The 19,529-nt window shown below is 33.8% G+C and overlaps 1 protein-coding gene across 3 annotated transcripts in view; it reads right to left on the bottom strand.

The window, feature by feature from the left end:
• The window catches only part of Pcdh17 (protocadherin 17), a 91,282-nt gene that overhangs the window by 51,782 nt on the left and 19,971 nt on the right, over positions 1-19,529 (bottom strand). For 2 of the 3 annotated variants that reach the window (XM_050160531.1, XM_050160529.1), the window contains 2 exons: positions 6,065-6,123; positions 5,759-5,931 (listed from right to left, as the gene is read on the bottom strand). In XM_050160531.1, coding sequence (XP_050016488.1) covers positions 5,759-5,931; positions 6,065-6,123 — 232 coding nt within the window. The remainder of the gene's footprint in view (positions 1-5,758; positions 5,932-6,064; positions 6,124-19,529) is intronic. The other variant, XM_050160530.1, reaches the window with a different exon arrangement.

Raw genomic sequence — 19,529 nt, 5'->3', positions numbered from 1 at the left:
AAATGTCTCCTTTGAGGAAGTAATGCCTTTGAAATTTTGTACATGACTTTTTCCAAGCATTAAATATTCAATGGCTTCTTTTCCCTCTTCGTATAAAACAATAATTTTCAATTTCCTTTCTAAGAAAAAAATATTGATAATGAGTTTATAGCAGCATTCTTTTTATTAGCATCATAGATTGGCAAGTGGCTGCTAAGAGGATGGACTAGGTCATGACCTCTTCTTGCTGTGCGGAAGTGGATTTGCTTCTGCACCCCTGGGAAAGTTTCAGAAGAGGAAGCCGTCTTGTTATGAGTCAGAACTACAGAAACAAGAACACAGAACACTTGAGAATACAGATTTGTTGGCCTGACTAAAGTTCCCTGTTGGAGAGAATTTTGGAAGTAGGTTAGATACATGTTTCACTCCTATTCCTCTGGTTTAATAATCTACCCAAATCTGAATTTGGATTCTGTCCTTGCCTAGGTGAGCAATAGCCTTAACTCTACCTCTTGTTCCCATTACAGCTTCCCTGACTAGTTCTCTACGGCAAAGGGCATGTTAAAGACTTCCCAAACTGTCTTCTTTGTGGGTATAATTAACAAGACAGTGAAAATACAGTCATATTCAGGAAATTAGGATAGATGATTTGATAGGATAAGGATCAGTCACAACAAAACTGAAAAATCAGAAAACAAAGGCAAGTTACTTAGAAAACAAAGGCAAGTTACTTAAGGTAACCTAGATGTAATTTGATTAGAGAGCCCACAAGAGAAATTCAAATACCAAATGAAACAGACAAGAAACAATAACTTTAGTTTCTGAAGTTTTAAAAATGTTCTTTAGAGAGAGGAAAGTCAATTATTGACACAATTAAGCTTGCACAATGGAATAAATTGTATCAAATGAAGACCTTTGACATTTTTAGTCTCAGTTTTTTTTGTGAAATTTTAATAAATGCTTTGATCAAGTTTGCTTTTTTAATTTTTTTTTGAGACAGGCTTTCTCAGTATAGCCCTGACTGTCCTGGAACTAGCTCTGTAGATCAGGCTGGGCTCAAACTCCATATAGCTCTGCCTGTCCCTGTCTTCCAAGTGCTAAAATTAAAGGTGTGCACCGTCACTGCCTGGTTTGAGGTCTGTCTTAGTAGACTGCAAATTAACAAGGCCAATAAAGTACAAGATTTCTATAAGCAGAAAAAGGATAGAATATCCACATATTAGAACAACTTGTGGAAGTGTCTTCTAAAATGAGCTATGAGAACAAATTAAAACCTAACAGCACCTAAGAAGCAGAAAAGTAACTGGATACGTGGTACAGCTGGACTTCTCCCAACAAGGTCTTATGTTCTGAGATGTTGACCCTGCCACTTCTAGAGCAGGTTGCCAATAAAATTGCAAAACAAAATTCTATTCTGATAGCTTCTCCTGACTTGACATCAGTGAGTCATAAAAAAAAATCACATGTATTGTTTATCCTTGGAAAATTCAAAACTTACATCAGGCAGGCACATGACTAGCAAGTGTTTATGAAGACATCCGTTTATTTATTCAGGAACCAAACAAAATGACTCTCCTCTAGATAATGTTTACAAATCATTTGAGATGAAAAAACCTTATTTTTAACATTAAAGCCATTTATAAGACGTCTAATGGATAGAATCCAAAGGTAAATACTTCTTTGAAGAAATCAAAGAGTGACTAGTATTGTGAAACATAAATCTAAATTTGCTTCAAAAGCTCTTGAAAGAGATTTATTATTAGCAAATCTATATGTGTCTCACATTTACAATAAAACCAGCACTGTATGTACTTTATTGGCCTTTGATATAAGTGATTTTATACTAAAATATTAATCAATGAAAAGAAAATGTATTTTGGTCAATTTCTTGTTATTCTTCATAAAATTGCTTATTGAGAATAATAGTAATATTTACTCCTCTTACAAAGCAGATTTGCTATTGAACTTGTACTAGCTTGTTTTGCATGGCTAATTGCTTATCTGTCTGTCATCCTTTTATGTATCCCCTCACTTGTATAACTGTATTATTTGATTGATAAGTTCTGAAAGAACACGTGAGAAATATATTAAATATATTAAACAAATGCAGAAGGAAGGTACAAAATGCAGTCAAAATAAAAAGAATTTAAGTACATTCTTTAAAAAATTTTTAAAGCATGGTAAACGAAACTAAAATAGCTTATTTCTCCTGGAGGTTTTATTAACATAAAATCCTTAAAGCTATCGTCAACTGCCGTATACATCACACCTTCAGTTAGCTGCTGAATCCTTTCAAGTATTTTTGCTCAAATAATGGGCAATGCATACTCATGTCTCTATTTGGTATTAAGCTGATGGCAGCAAAAACACAGAACTATCAGAATTGGATGGATGAAAAAAAATAACTCCACCAAAGTGGAGAAAAAAGTATCATTTAAATTAATTAAGACAAAATCTCAAAAAGTCTACGTCATCTCAGAAAGAAAATCATTATTATCGTTCAAAGTATGAAGAATGTTTTTTGAAATTTCTTTTCACTTATGAGTTTGAAATAATATAATTAAGAAATAAAATGCTATTTTTCTAAGGATACATCCCTTAAACAAGAAAATAATCCAACGAAAAGTACACAAGAAAATAAAATAGAATATGGTGATGATTTTTAACTCGAGTCACGTAAAGTAGTATCATAAATTTTGTAAGACAAAGAAGTAAATGAGTTGTTTTTATGTAATTTCTATTCTAGTTTTCTTTAGACATTATTGGGTGTACTGAAAATTAGGATTTAATATTTAAACTCTTCATGAGATCGTTATTTGGACATGGCTGTCATCATTCGTAAAGAAAGCTGTCTTCTACTCGTGTTCACTCAAGTATTTGTGGCACTGCCTGTCGTGATGCTTTTCAATTAAATTACCAGAATATATTGACCAAGAAAACAACAATATACTTGCCCAGCATTCCCAATTTCTTCTGAATAAAGTGTTCATCATGTAAACTGTATGAAACACAGATGAAAATGACGGCTCTGAAAGTGTATTTTTGATGTCCTATACAGTTTTCCTTCAAGTTCTGCCTTCATTGTTTACGACTGGCATGTATTAAAAGTACATACATTCATTAGTGTGAGCAGTACGACTTAGCTATTGGTAAGTGCTATGAAAATAAATGTATAAGATTAAACGGATAATACTTAAATAAATAAAATACGTTTCTCATGCTCAATCGGTGCATACCAGGTTCTCTGATTTCCTTCCCTAGCTCAGCAAACATCAACTCAGGTATTAACTTACTTATTAATGGTTTACTTGATACTTCATCAAATCAATCAACATGAATCAAAATGGCCACAGAAACATATTTCTTCCATTTAGAGGAAAAGTTTTATAAAAATATACCTCTTCTGCTCATATATATTCCTATTATTAAACTTTAGCCTCTTCAACAAGTTGATAAATTCTAATAACCTTTACTTTCTTATGTAAGATAAAAGGAGAATGTTTTTCAAAGATATTTCAGGTCAAATTGTCTTGTGTTGTAATAAAGTTTCCATTATATATGCTTAGTAGTAAAAACATAGTAAATTCTAATTCTGTTCTCTGAATCTAAATAGCTGGAAAGAAAACAGACATACACATACATCAGAGAGACAGGCAGACAAGGTAGACTGAGAAGAGAGAGATCTCAGCTGTACTAGTTACATATGACTATTTCCAGTCAGCATCCCAGGGTCATTTATTATATTTTTAAACAATTTTTATATTAAAATAGATATTTACTAAAGTAACGAATAAAAGAAATGAATAGATGAACAAATAAAGGAAATATTAGAGCTAAACTTGTTTTATCTTTTTAAAACAACTCAGTGTTCTCTCCTGCATAAATCACAGATCTCCTAAGTCTGCCTTACAGATCATGAAGCTTTCCTGTGAATTTCACAGCAATGTGTACAAATGACTTTCTTTACAAGAGACATTACTATTAGCAACCTCACTCTTGTCATAGCAAGTGTTTCATGAGCAATGGCCATTGAAATATATGAGTACTTGGACCTTCTTTTAAGAATGAAAGTCATAGTCCTAAGACATTATTTTTTGATATAGAAGTTGAAGGCAGTATTTTAATATAATTTATATTTTCAGGCATGATTAGCTAAACATTCCATTTTCTATATGAGAAAATATACCAAATACACTATTGTCATGGATTAAGAAAGAAATCAGAGTTAATGTTTGCAGTGGTTCCTGTGTTTTTTGTTAGGCTTATTATTAATAAATACCTTACAAATATGTCACAACCTATATGAACTTTATTTAGTGTTTATCACCTTGAAAACTATATTTTCAGTGTTACCTCTTGAACTCCTTATGGGTCAGTTTCGTGCTGTGTACTCGTATAATGAAATCCAGTAGTAAAATGTGCCTCAAGTGTTTATATAAATTGTTGGGACGTAGTCTACCATCACCATTTAAGTCTCCTCAGGTAATCATCCGTGGCTCTAGGAAGTGTGCATACTAAGGAAGTATTCTATTTGCTTCTAATGAGAAGAAGTTTAAAGACAGTGTTGTTTCTCCACCCAGCCTGCTGTTATGGTGAATACGTAGAAATAGCCATTCATCTAAACTTTATTATTTAAACAAGGATTTATGTGAGCTCACCCTCAAATACAATGACATTTTGGGGGATGAGCAATTATTTCTTGTTATGTGCTGAATATGCATTTCCTTTGGTTTTGAATGTGTCTAAAGAAGTAGGCATAGACATTTTGACAGGTAGGTGAATGCATGCTTATATTGAAGTTTCATTATGATTCGAAAAATCCCTAAATACTGCAATGCAGACAAAAACTTATTTTGCAAGAACCACCGCTAATGATCTAGATGCTACATGCCCTTAAGTGTTCTCTCTCACTAGAAGGATCTATGCTAGCATATCTTAAACAGACATAAATATTGTTGATATCTTGAAGACCAATATTTAAGTAATTTAATTATCATATATTTATAAAATTTGATTTATGGACAATTTTTTTCAATGTATATAAAACAGCATTAAAATCCCTACATTGTCTTACACAGGAGAGTATCTTAGTTGTCTGTGAAAGAATCATTAGCAAATGTCTTATAGTATCTGAAATAACTAGAACATCAAAATGACTATGAAGTTATATGAAATGTACTGAAGATAATCATTTAGAAGTGTAATCCGTACATAATACCTTATATTTCTTTTTCATCTATATCAGTGTAAACAAATTTATGCTTATTTGATGTCTATGAGAACATGTAAATGTAAATTCAGAGCAGCCAAATCTCAAGTATTATTGCATTCTTGAAAATCTATTTTGAAAGTATAATCAAAGTTAAAAATAAGCCAGCATGGATAAGAAATATAAAATCCGTATCAGGTTCTTTAATCTAAAATTGTTTTCCAATTTTAATAATATATAATGATAGGACAATGTTCCTAATTATTAAGATGGTGCATGCCAAATATTCCTTATTAGTCAAACCCAAATTAGACCAGATTAGGAAATATCTGTTAAATCAGACTTAGTTTGAAGAGACAAGTTCCCATTTTAAGAAGGTCCATGGGCACTATCCATTGTGTCTGTGATAAGGAAAAGCTTTTCAGTTGAGGATCACCGTGGGCTTCACACTTTTCTCTGATAGATTATCAACAGTCTAGTCCACTGTGACAAACCGCTGTGCTAGTACCGATAGGCTTATGCAGATGGCTTAAGCTTTACACGTGGGAAGCACTGGAAGGCATCACTCACCTTGCTCAAGTGGTTGACTTTTAGTTGAAGTAGTTTTCATCTTGAGTGCCTCCCTAACAGACATGTCACAGCAGGAGCCTTTGTTAGTGTCTTGGTCACTGTCAGCCTGATCACTGTCCCCGTGCCCACTGTCTCTCAGGCTGGCTCTTTCTGGGTCCTTAAACGTGGAGCTACTGAAATACATATAAAGAAAAAGAGGAGAGAGTGTTGTCTCGACCAGTTTAAACCTGCAGCGTAGTCTCTTGCAAAGCAATTTTGACACAAATGCAAATGGAGAAGCCGAGAAAGTTATTTAATAGGCCTTACCTTTGAACAAACTGCTGCCTGCTGCCCATGTAATTGGGCTCTGCGGGAAAATTGTCTGTCTGTGAACGAGAAGGAAAAAAAAATACGTATAGTTGTACACTGGACAAATCTCCTGCAGAGCAACAAGATTTCCTAGTGGAAAAATGATTAATAATTCAAAAATTCCCTTAATCTTCAGATTTGTACATTTTAATTAAATTGGAAATTGCTGACATGTAATTATGTACTTAGAACAATTAAATGATTCCGGTCCACAAATTACCTGTTAAAGTAAACAATGAACCTGTCATAACTGGCGTTATCCATTAGTACCAGGATGGATAACACTATCTATGTTGTTTCATTACACAGATATTAAGATTGAATATTTGTGGGAGGAGTGGGAAAATGACCTAATTTCTCCATATTAAAAGTGTGCATTATTTAATAACACTCATTTTTATACATAATTGCATCATCTGCTGGGATTCTATGCCCTTCCTGGTATAATATCATGTAAAGTCATCTGCTCCATTAAAAGATAGATGGCCTTTCCTCAAAATTTTACTCGGAACAGATACAGCATGTCATGAATGGCTGAATTCGTTTTTAATTCATTCTTAAACTACAACCCAACAACAAAACGTAGATGCAAACAATCCATTGGGAATGACTAGCACTTTCTCGGTCTTTAAGACAGGATGAAATAAAAAAAAAAATGTTTAAGGTTACTTAAGTGTTAAGGGTAAAGACATTGAAAAGCCTGTCTTGTCGTTTTTTACTGCTTCCAAACTGACATGGAGGCCTGCCAACAAGAACTGAATTCTCCTTGTATCTTGGAACAGAGTCTTTTGGGAGAAATAGACTGGATCTTTCATAGATTTCCCGATACTGTACATTCACACGCGTTACTTCTTCGTGCAGCTGACTCAGAGACAATGCTTCTCCTGTTTTCTGCATTCCTTCATATCACACAGTTAGGTGCTGGGGCAGCGATGGGTTAGTACAAGACCGTCCAGCTTACAAGTATCAGACATGCGGAGCATGCAACCCATGAAACAAGAGGGCCAAGGTAAGGCTCAGTGCAGTGAAATATACGATTTCTTTATCAATGAAGCTAGTTAAAAAAGAGTAGGGATTTTTCATTTACCTTTGTTTTTGTTTTGCTTACTATTCGACAATTGAATTTATTTTTCTATAGGAAGTGTTACTGGGAAAAATTAAAAAGGGTTGAGGATAATTGATGGAAATATTTTAAAGTTTGTCTGCCTATAGTGAGATTATAAAAGAGGCTCACAATTTTTCTAATCTGTAACCCATCTTATTTTGATGATTATCACAGTGACCTTTGTAAGCTACACGCAAGATTAGGTGAACGGGGTGGATTCATGTTTCACTCTAACTGGACTTAGAGAACAATCGGAGGCCTGCGGTTGTCATCACCATGTACCTGAGTCAGGATTCAGTGGAGCATCTGCACTTTGCTCCCATAATGACAAACTAACAGCTTCTAGGAAACTTTTCTTCCCAGTAAAAGAAATATGGATAAACTAAAGAGATGGCCCAATTTTTACAAACGTACTGCCTAATTCTAAGAGTATCCACAAACTTGAGAATAGTATAAACTTCATAAAATAGAGTTTGATATTTAAGATGGTGAAAATCTGTATCCAGTTAGTTATTACTGCCAGGGGAAAAAAGCAAATATAATAATCTCAAAAGGCTTCAGAATGACAGAGTCCAGTATGTTAAGAATAACGGAAAAGAATAAAGTGAAATTGGAAGTTAATTAGAAAATACAAGTGTCACTATAAATAGGATTATGACGCCAATGGTTTTAGTTAGGTGAAACTTAAGTGTGATTCCTGTTTGGTGATACATAGGATAAAGACAGAAAACTTTTCTCCTCTCATCTTAAGGACAGCTTCTGAAAATCCACGCATGTTAGTAAAGTCCGTTCTCCCTTTGAATAAAGGATTATAAAAGATTGTGTGTTCATAAATGCATGCCTTGGTGCGTATGAACACAACTCGTCTGTACTGTTACCTACAAATGTTTAGAGGAAGGGGTAGTAACAAAAGGAAGGGAGAGAAAATATGATTTGGTGAGGGAAAGAACAAGATAAAAAGGAAAGGCAGAGGGGACAAGCTGGAGAAAACTGGAGAAAAGGAAATGAGAAAGAAAAGTATGTATGAAGGAGGCAAAGGAGAGAGGAAGGGAAAGAAAGACAAGACAGTGAATGCATTGCTTATACTTCCAGAGCTTTAAAAGCTGAAAAACTAGAAGCTTACAATTTTATCAGAAAAAAAAAGTGCAAATGTTTAGGAATGATGTCTACTTATTCATTAAAGTAACTTGGGAAGGAAGAGACTGTATTAGATTCTGTGTAATTAGCTCAGAGTAGTCATTTGGCTTTTATACAAACATACAACTAATTCACTCTAAAAGAACACGCAGGTTTAATATAGACTGTAAATGCTTGGGGGTGACTGAAAATTCATTTAAAATCGTCTGCCTATAAGATAAAAGTATTTTCCTGTGAAAGAAAAAAAAAAGTAAGTCAGAAGTATCGTTATCATTAATTAAATTTAGACAGAGACTCTCTTCCAGAGAATATAAAGGTCTTTACTTTAAAATTTGTGTTCTGGTTTATACAGGAATGGCTCTTAGCTTTTAAATCTTAGAAGAGACTAAAATGAGCTCAGGCCTTTAACTGTACAGCTCTTGAACTCTCCGCAGAGCCCGTCAGTATTGTGTCATAACAAAACAGATCTGAAGTTAAAAAAAAAAAAACAACTGAATATGACTTGCACGTTTTCTTTTCGTATGGCTATTTTTAGTTTTTGTAACAATAATACTTGGAAATTCTTCACTTTCAGAATAAATAAACAAATCAATACACCTAAGAAATCAAACACTTAGACTGATTAATTGTGGCAGAATATAATATTTATGTACTCACCAAAGTACATGGCATTAACAACTCATGTTTATAAAACGTGCTATGCCTAAGTTAAACCATCTTCTAAGGCATACTTATCCTAGTTGCATTAAGAAGCAGAAATTCTAAATGAAAAAACAAAACAAAAAAGCCTGAAAAGTGTATACAGGAAAACTTAATCATGTTGGCCGAAATGAGTAACACTTTATTGTGAAAGAAAATATGTTACGTCATACACCTTCAAGTTGATCACAAAAGCAGGGAGAAAAAATTTTATGTTATTATAATAAATGGAAATTCTGAAAACATCAAATAATCAACATCAATTATAAATTTTCTCAGTAAGTGTGAAAAAGTTCCTCCCGTGCATTAATTGGGAATCATGACTGTCTAATATATTAATAAATTAATACTAATCTAATGAATATATGAATCAGAATCTATATAATTATATCATAATTAATATGAATGTTTAAAAACATCAATATATTGCAATAACAGAGAAGATATTTTATACGTTGTATTTTTAACATGGATATAATATATGAATATACCTTATGCTTTATAGTCACACCCATATAAAATGACGTGAAAGCTTTTCTCCCAGGCAATAAGATTAACTTTCACATCTCCTGGTTATCACTGAACTGAAAGCCCTACCAAATTCAGTAAGGCATGTGACATGAATAAAGCTCATTCAAATTGGAAAAAGATAAAATGTTTTCAGGCAATATTATTGTATTTATGTTTAGCTAAGACGGAGTAAAACATTAGACAAACTGAACTCCCTAAAATTAATAAATGACTTGTGACAGGTGACTTTATTCAAGATTGTCATAAAAACTGATCATTTTTCTTGGTTCTATAATGGATTATTCACAACCAATTTCACAAACAAAATGCACGTTTAGCACCCTGTTTGGTACATGTTTGTGGAGCACTAAAAAAAAAGGTGATAATATGGCCTCAGAATTAAATGCACAGATGAGATGCTTCTGCAATAGGAACCCTCCTCATTTATTTATTTTATATAATGTAGATGAGTGTTTTGCCATATACATGTCTGCCACAAATAAGAAGAAAGCATAGGATTCTGTGAAACTGGAGTTGCAGATGGTTATGAGCCACCATGTGGGAGCTGGAAACTAAATAAGGGTCTTCTGCAAGAGCAATAACTCACTTAACTACTGAGACGTCTCTCCAGATAACAACTAGCATATTTTTTAATTTAGAAACTTTTATAATTTTATAATATTATTTTATAATTTCCCCATGGAGCCTCCTTTTATGTCTTTTTCTCCTTCAGGGTTGAGATTAAGGTGAGGAAAAGAACATAGAGTCCAAAATTTAAGTAGGGTCTTAGTTTCGTTATGCTTTTATATTTTTTAATCTTTACATTTTTATAAGGTCCTTACTAAATCCCAGAAATTTTCTCACCTCAAGCATTGACTTTATTACTTGGTTTTTGGCTCAATATGATTTTTTCCCATTTATATTAGAACCATGAAATTATGTCCCTAGTTTCAGATATTGTTGCTTATAGATTGTTGAAGGCTAGATGTTTTTTGTGCAACCTATGATATCAGCTAAGTACTAGTGACATGTACTTTGATCTAAGAAATGGACTTAAGTTTACAAGCTTTCCATTTGGTTAAGAAAAAAGAGGAAGGTATGTGGCCATCAAGAAAATACCAATAGTTTCCAATTTGCGGGGACAATTAAGTCCCCTCCAAAGGACCCCAGAAATAACCTGCCTTGGTTTTCAAAAATCATCCTCTTAATAAGAAAGGGTAACTCACTGTGGTTAGTATATGATTATTCTGGCTAACAAAGCATGGGAAATATTGTTTTATATTTGATGAACAAAATGTGATTATAATAACACCAGATTTCTTTCCAGCAATATTTACAAAAATGGTGTGAATGGAGGTGAAAACTTCCAGCAGAACCCAGTTTCCCAAAGCTCACATGATTCTTCTCTCTTCTTTTTGCAGGGGCATATCTCAAGACTAGTATCCTGATTTTTTAAAAATATTGATTACAAAATACAATCAAACAGTGTGCTCTTTGTTTTATTCAACTTAAAACTCTTTTACAGAATACAAGACTAGTTTATAATTTTATCCAAATTCCTTTTCATTATTATTCCCTTCATTGTTATGTTATAAATTGGGTTTAAAATAATTAAAATATTATATTGGAAATTTTATCATATATTCTTGTATAAAACATGCAGCCATGCACTCTAAACAGCATTAGTCTTGTAACACTGTCAAAGTTGCAAATGATATTATCTTGACAATATTCTACATGTACAATAAACTTCAGACATTTACATTTAATTTTTTTAAATGCTTACAAATTATTTCCAAAAGCAGAGGCCACTTTATAAGGCATTATTCACTTGGAAAATGTTTCCTTTCCTAAGATGACTCTGAGCATTCCATGTTCCAGCTCTGTCTGTTTTCTGCTTAAGGGTTCTATCCCTTTAGGGCCTTAAGGTGAGTATCTTAGAGCTGTTTGATTTGCTGATGTTGTTAGATCTATCTTTATGGCTCACACTTGTCTTCTATCAAAATTAATATGGGCTCTCATCACAGATTTTAGCATTTGACTCAGTAGCTTTTTAAAAGGCACAAACAGAAATACTCTGCACTGAGAATGTTCGCTCAAATAATGTGCAATTGTATAATCATCCACCACAGAGCGAGAAACGACCTCACCAGACAACCTATCCAGATGATGGTACTAGATATGCTCCGGCTGTTATCACTTACTATGCTGCAATATGAAAGTTTGCAGGGGCACATAGTTCTATGAATTCTTAAGCATCTGTAGCTTCAAGCAAGTAAGCTGAGCATCACTCTAGTTTATTCTTGTTCTTTCTGACCACTTCTGCTCACCTACAACTACTGATCTTGTCTCCATAATTATATAATATATCTAAAAGTAACATCTTACCAATGGAATCAAATGGTTTACAATATTGGTGAACTAGGTTTTTTTTTCTTTTTACTTCAACCTAATTTATTGCATTGGCAGTTCATTTATTATTAAAAAATAATATTTCAGGATAGCAAGATGGCTCAGTAGCTAAAAATGCTGCCTAAAGATATTTTCCCTAAGGAAAAAATTGGGAAAAGGAGGGAACTAGCTCCTACAAGTTGTCCCCTTCCCGACACACACAACTACACACACACACACATAAACACAGACACAAATAAGTGTAATAAATTAAAAATTATTTTATTTTACATACATCTAGCTGTTTATTTCCCTGTATGATATCTGGCTTGATTTTAGTTTGGGAGAAAACTTTCTACAAATATTCACATGCAAATATTTGTAATTATAATATTGATGAGGGGAAATCTGGAGGCAAAAATTTTAGGAATTAAAAAATATATTTAATTTTATAAGAAATTACCATATATTCTCCATAATAGCTATATATATTTGCAATCTTAAAAGACTATAAAATATATTGGTTAATTGCTGTTCAACATTTTATATAGTAAAGGGACCATATAGTAATGCTTAAATTGAATTTAAGTAGAATCTCCTTATTGCTAATTATAGATGTTACATTTTTATATGCACATAGGTTACAGATAAAATATGATGGATTTCTCAAATTTTTTATTATCTTTTCATGTATCTATCCATCTATTTATTTAGTTTGGTTTTTTGAGAAATGGTTTCTCTGTAGCTTTGAAGTCTGTCCTGGAACTAGCTCTTGTAGACCAGGCTGGCCTTGAACTCAAAGAGATCTACCTGCTTCTTCCTCTCAAGTGCTGGGTTAAAGGTTTATGACACCACCACCTGGCCTGGTCATTTAATTTGAGAGTTCATTGTAATATAAGTATCCCCCAAGTCAGTGGCCTGTCTTTAAATCTCATCAAGTGTCATTAGCAAAACTAACAATTATAATTTAACAAAGTTCTTTTCTAGCTTCTCTGCACCTTGCTTTTTAGTAACGTCTGAAAGTTCTACTTAAAAACAATGAAGGTACTTTTGTTTTTTTCCTTCGGACTTTTATATTTCAAGGCTTTATGCAAAGATCTGTGATTCATTCTCTGTCTCTGTGTGTGTGTGTGTGTGTGTGTGTGTGTGTGTGTGTGTATGTGCGCACACATGTGCATGTGCATGTGTGGGTGTAAAAATTGTGAAGTGTTGATCAAGACCTATTTCCACTGATGTCCTATTGAATCGACGTTGCAATTTTGTCAAAAATCAATTTGCCATATTTGTGCAGGCTGGCTTTTGTGCAGTCTCTTTTGGTCCATTGATCTCTGTTTCCATTCTTGGGATAAAGCTGCAGTGTCCTTATTAGTGTAGTTTCAATACAGCAGTGGGACTTCATCTTGAGATTTCTTTTCTGAAATTGTTTTTGCTCATCTAGTTCAAGTGTGGTGTGTTTCCGTACAAATTTAAGAATTACCACGCTTGTATCTACAGGGACTCCTTTTACAAATTGAATGGAATTAGGTTTTACTTATTGATTACTTGGGGGAGATTGACATCTCTACTGACTTCTGTGTTCTGATAAATACACATGAGCTGACTGTCCATTTAGACTCTGGATACAGAAAATGAAATCGTAAGTGAAAAAAAGTAGGTCTTTCACTCTGTGTAAACACGAAAGAAAAATCAACCTATTTTACAAACTAATTGGGAGTTGAGGCAACATATCATACGTTTGTTGCAAGCCAGTGGCTCTCTGCACACAGCTAAATCCCGCTGGAGGTGCGGTGAAATTTAGATGCTCAGGATGCAGTCACAAGGGAGCGAAAGTTTGAAAAATTCCCTTGAATGGGGGACACGAGGTGGATTGTACACATTGATGCCAAGGGTTTGAAAACAAAACAAGTTGAATGCTTCCTTTAATACAAAGGCACTGCTTTCCATACTGCTAACAAGCATTCTTTTTGCAGCAGACTAAACACCAGGGAGCCTTAAGAGGGAAATAATTCATTTTCAGTCTTTTCATACAGACTTTTCTTCTGATAGCTTTGCCTTCGACAGAATATATGGTGCAGTTCTTTCTACATTGCTGAAGCAGGCAACAGCATTTTAAGCCACTACTTATAAAGTTATCTGACAGCACCCATGGCTTTGGAATTTCTAAAGTGCAGGAGGAATGGCAATAACTACATTTATCTGTAGTTTTCAGAATAATACATTTTACACAAATATGGTATGGTAGACATTTGTGCTTTCTTACTAAAGGGGTAATAAAACACTGGATACGTTTGCCATGCTAAGCAAAAGCCTGTGTTCTTTAAAGTAAGAAAACAGGAATGGTTTAACCCTGTAAAAGAATTTTGCATCGACTGCTCAGTGAGGATGACTTAGCCTAGTTTAAGGTAATATGGTGCTGTGTTAAAACCCTCTGCAAATGTTAACTGTTCTATAAATGACACTGATAACTTTAATAATTTAGGTGCCAGAATTTAATTATGCAATTTATAAACCTTTAAGAAGATCATCCTTGACAAGAGTAAAATTGAGATACTGGAAAGGTAAGATGAGTGCTATTTTGTTATCTAAAGAAAGATACAGCGCAGAGAATGTAACTCATTCCCTTTACAGGTTTGCTGATTTGAGTCCTGAAACGCAGGGACACTGATCCACCACTAAAGGCTAGGAGTGCTTCTTCCTTGGCAGTGGTATAGCATTTGCTGTTACTGGCTGTCTTATGGAAGAAACAAAACCAGACTTAATGGTTCCTTTTCTAGCACCCTCCCTCCTCCATTCAATACACTCTGAAGGCCTTCTTCTTCCTTTGTGATTGCAGTCCAGGTGACAGGGGAAGTTCAGCAGCCACTCTAATCTGCCTTTTGTTATTGCTCAGTCTCTGGAGACTGGCTTCTTCCCTGCCTGCGTTCTTTCCATCTCTGTAAAGAGAACTTAAGGGTGCTTTCCTCTAGAAGTCACACATAAACTGGGTTCTCTACAACTGAGCCTGCAGGACTAAGCACTCAAACATTATATGTGGCCAGGAGAAAGGTGTTGTAATTCTGAAAAAGCTTCTTCCAGTGGTATCGAGGCATGTAGAGACAGGAAAAGTGAAGGTTATAAATATGTCATATTATTTTACTTATCACCTCTATGAATGTTAAATCTTTTGATAGATAAGCATTCCCTTAAAATCAGAATTAGTTAATTTTAATGTATTTGGCCAGACACATTTTTATGAGCTGAATTAGAGATTCAAACCAGTTTTTAGTTAGCACACTTAGGAAATGTAAAGATGCTTGTAAACCCTATGGCACTGAGTTTGAGTGTCTGTTTTCTGGAGTTTTTTTTCTACATTTGGCAGTGGTGGGTTAGGAGTGCTCTGTCTCATGTTAGGATCTACGAAACAGCATTATTGGGTGTTTATTATTCATTCATCTCAATTGCCAGCGTAGACACACTGGAGTTATTGTCCACATTCATTTTAAACAGAGAAACTGCTGCTAGGGGACTGCCAGGGAGTCGCCTGTCATCTACCCAATTCATTTCCAAGCAGTGACACTTGGCAGAGACTTGCCATGACTCTCCAGTTTTATGCTGTCTCCCTCAGATAAGGATGGGAAATAATGAGCCATCTCAATATTTTTAGAAATAAGCTAATGAGAAATTAATGTAACTTGCCTTAAAGGTCTTTTAAAAATACTGCTATACACTAAGGAAAATAGTACTATTATCATCCTTAAAAAGTGCCTCTGCCTTTATCTTTCCATGCTTTCATGTTAAAGTGTTTTCTTGTATTGAATGTATATATACAAAACTCTAGTAACTAAATTGTTTCCCTCTGACTAGTTATTTAAAAGGACATTTATTATCAAAACTCAAATGCATGTATTAGGTTTAACCATGTAATTGCCTACCAATGTTACACTGAAACAAATTGTCAGCATGGGCAATTCTAAGCACTTACCTTAGAAATACGAATCAAGTTTAAAACATAAGGTTTAACCAGTAATTATATAAAATTCCCAAGCAAAAATATAATTAAAAAGGAGAGCCAATTTTATCTGCTTATTTCGTCATGATACCAATGGTAAAGGAGTTAAGAATGCAATATAGTTCAGTCGTCTTATGAAACAGGATATTAAATAATCAGTCAGTAGATATTGTCAATTATTGTTCTGATAAGGGTGCATTTTGTAACTGAGAGGAAAAAGTAATTGAGAGAATTCTTTTTCTGTGTAATTTTGTATCATCAACTCATGTTATCACCATTACAGGTGAATTCCAATTCTTATTTAAATAAATAAATAAATAATAAAAGAGAGGGAATTCAATGTGAAATTGGTACATGGATTTCTGTTTATTTTTCTTTGTTTAATAGGTATAAACAAGTTAGACAACTCATAAACTGTCAATGCATTTTACCATTGTTAGTAAATACTTAGGCGTAATATAAAGTCTTCAACCTTTTTAGGGATTTCAAAGATAATTTTTCTGTGAAGCCAAAGCAAGTCCCACAAGGGATGCAGAATTTTGAATTTTCAAAGTCTTGATCCATTAGAGTGAATTCCTGGTTCAAGACAAGGGTGATTTAAGACCGAATAGAAGAATATGGAGATAAAATTTACAAGCAATGGTGGACTTTTGTTTAGGAAGGAGTCTTACAAAACAAGGAATATTTTCAGATTTGTAGACATTACTAAGTGTTCATAGGATATTACTAAGATATGATATCCTGGGATTAATAGGATATCATTTTTCTATTAAGTATAATAGTAAGTATAAAATTCATTATGTATGATTCAAAAGGAACTGTCTCCTGTAGTTAGGGAGTCATAATGAAATTAAAATCAAGTTTACTGCTAAGACTGATATTGTTAAGGAAAAAATTGAATAGAAGTATCTTGCTTTTTATCACTCTGTCATTTGCATATCCAGTCCTGAGAGTGTGCAGATTTTACTTTGCCTGTTTTTTTTTTTTTCCAAGAAATTTCTTCCTCCATGGAAGAACTGTCCTGATAAGATAATTACTTACTAAAACAGTTGCTCAGATCATTGATACTCCGGCATAGAATTTTAATCTGCTACTTTCACTTTGTTGAAACAGTTGAAAACTGTTCAGAATTAACATGGCTTAAATTATTTACAGACACACAACTTCAAACCGAACAAACAACTAAAAACATCAAGATTGCTGAGTCATTGGTGCCTTACCATAGCCTTTAACCCATGGCTCTTTGCGCTTTTAAAAGCAAAATTGTATCAGAATACTGCCATGTCCACGTAATCCTAAGCTGCCTATGACTACCTTTATGCTTCAGTAATACAACAGAGTCAATGACAAGAGACTGCTTTAATCACATACCCTAAAGGGTTAATCATGTAGCCTTCAGGAAAAAAATATGTTTTAGATATATCTCAATTCTTAGATAATTGAAGTATTTAGCATATCTTTCTGTACTTAAAAATGGTAGGAAATGTTGATGTTTGCACTATTTTTGTTAGGTTATAGCCAAGAAAAACAAAAATAATAACTTTTTTTCTCTCTAGGATATAGATGTTCCTCATCGTGTGTACATTTGAAAAGTCCCTGACTGAAAGAACTGCTTATATTTTTAAAGTGGAAGCCAGGGTTTGCTGATTTGTTGCATGTTTCTGTTCAATTCTGAAGTACTTAAAACCATGCAAATAGTACCACCATGGGAACACCTGAACATAAAATGCACTTAGACACACCAGGCTTCCTAAAGTACGCTACAAATTCCTCTAGAGAACTCTTATGATAAGCGTAAGTAACTGGGTTTTTGTGTCTCTTCCCCCAGTGACACGGCTCTCAGCTCTGTTACTTCAAAGGATGCACTGTCTCACACCCATGGTGTGTTCTTTTGATGCTATGCTTCCTCCCTTGCTTGACAAGGTGATCATACCACGGTACAGCAACCCCCTCCAAGTCCAATATTTTCACTCCAAATTTTCCTCCAAATTGATCTGAGGCTCAGGGGTTCACTTGAGTTAGCACCAGTTATCCACACTGTATTGTATTCTGATCATATATGCTCTTGAAAATAATATGCTAAATAGCACAAGAATTCTGATTCTTACATCAGAGGAACTTCCTGGATACATGTGGATAAAACCTCCAAACTTCAATTTATAAATAAGAAAGGGCATATGGATGACTTCAAACGCAATCTTATTTTTAAATTTTATTTTTAACTGAATGCGTATCCATGGGTTTGTGCAAGTGTGTATCTGCCTGTGTGTTAAAGCCAGTATGCTAAGTGTCTTGCTCAATAACTCTCCACATTGTATTTCCAGAGACGTTCATTCTCTGTACCTGAAGCTCCCTGATTCCGCTAGGGTTGAGTGGCTAACAATCACCATCACCTTTCCCTTGTCTGTCTAAACAGAGCTGGGAATGCAGGTACCATTAAGTGTCACATGTGGCATTAAATCTGGATACCAAGGATGTACACTAAGGTCTGCATGCTTCATCAGAAAGCAATTTATCCACTGAGAAATTTTCTAGTTCTTGTACTGATACTTTTAATATTCACTGTTTTATAATTCTTTCGCAGAAATGTCTGTTTTGACATGTTGTGAACCTTCTATCCCCTCAAGGCCTCCTTGTTTAAAGAACAGAAAATAGTTTATTAAGAAAACTTACATATTTTATTTCCCTTCAAAATTTAATTTATTAGCTTAAGAAAACAGATATCTGGAATCCAAATTTAGCAATGTATTTTTTTAAAATATTAGTTACTTTCCTAAAATATTTATTTATAAAACAAAGCAAGAAAGACAAATCATAACTCAGGGAATATAAAAATGAGTATTTGCAATACAACAAATTATTTCAGTAAAGTTAATACATTAGTCATAAGTGTTCTGAAATAAAATTCTTATATGATATGAATTATTGATTTTCTCTTATATGGTTGCTAGGATTTAGGTCAACTGTAATGTCAGTTTTTTATTAATTATGTCTGCATAATTCTTCCTTGAGGTTTAGCTGCTCAGAGTTGTTTTATCATTTTTGAGAATAATCAGAGTGGTATGTGTTAATATTTCCATAATACCTAGTTAGTATGGAAAATGTGCTTCATAATACGAATGATCATATTAAATTTTATTGTTCTATCCACAATAAGAAAAATGTTGTTATAGTTCATAAAAAAAGAAAAATCATAAACAAGGAAGCACCTATGCCTAGACTTCAGAGCTGTATGTTTTTAAAGGAGGAATCATGGGAATAGAACTTTATTGTAAACAATCTGTCTATGGAGAGTAACTGATGAAATGAATCATATCCATTGACTGACCCAGAATTCCCCCATTGAGAGACAATATAAAACTGCATTTTCAACATGGGAAGAAGCCTGTGCCTTATTCATACACTTATAAGAGACCCACAATTTAATATAATACACTCAGATCATACATTAAAAAACCAAGTTGTCTGTGAACATGTGCATTTGTATAAAGTAGAAATTAGTCCCTTCCCTATATCCTTGTACTAGGCCATACCTAAACCTTAAAAATCTTTCACATTATAAATGTTAAAAGGCATATTTTTTTTTTGTATTT

Source organism: Alexandromys fortis, unplaced genomic scaffold (genome assembly GCF_014885135.2).
Source record: "Alexandromys fortis isolate MF-2015 unplaced genomic scaffold, M_Fortis_MF-2015_v1.1 scaffold_116, whole genome shotgun sequence".
Lineage (NCBI taxonomy): Eukaryota > Metazoa > Chordata > Mammalia > Rodentia > Cricetidae > Alexandromys > Alexandromys fortis.
This window is presented reverse-complemented; position numbering and strand designations above follow the sequence as displayed.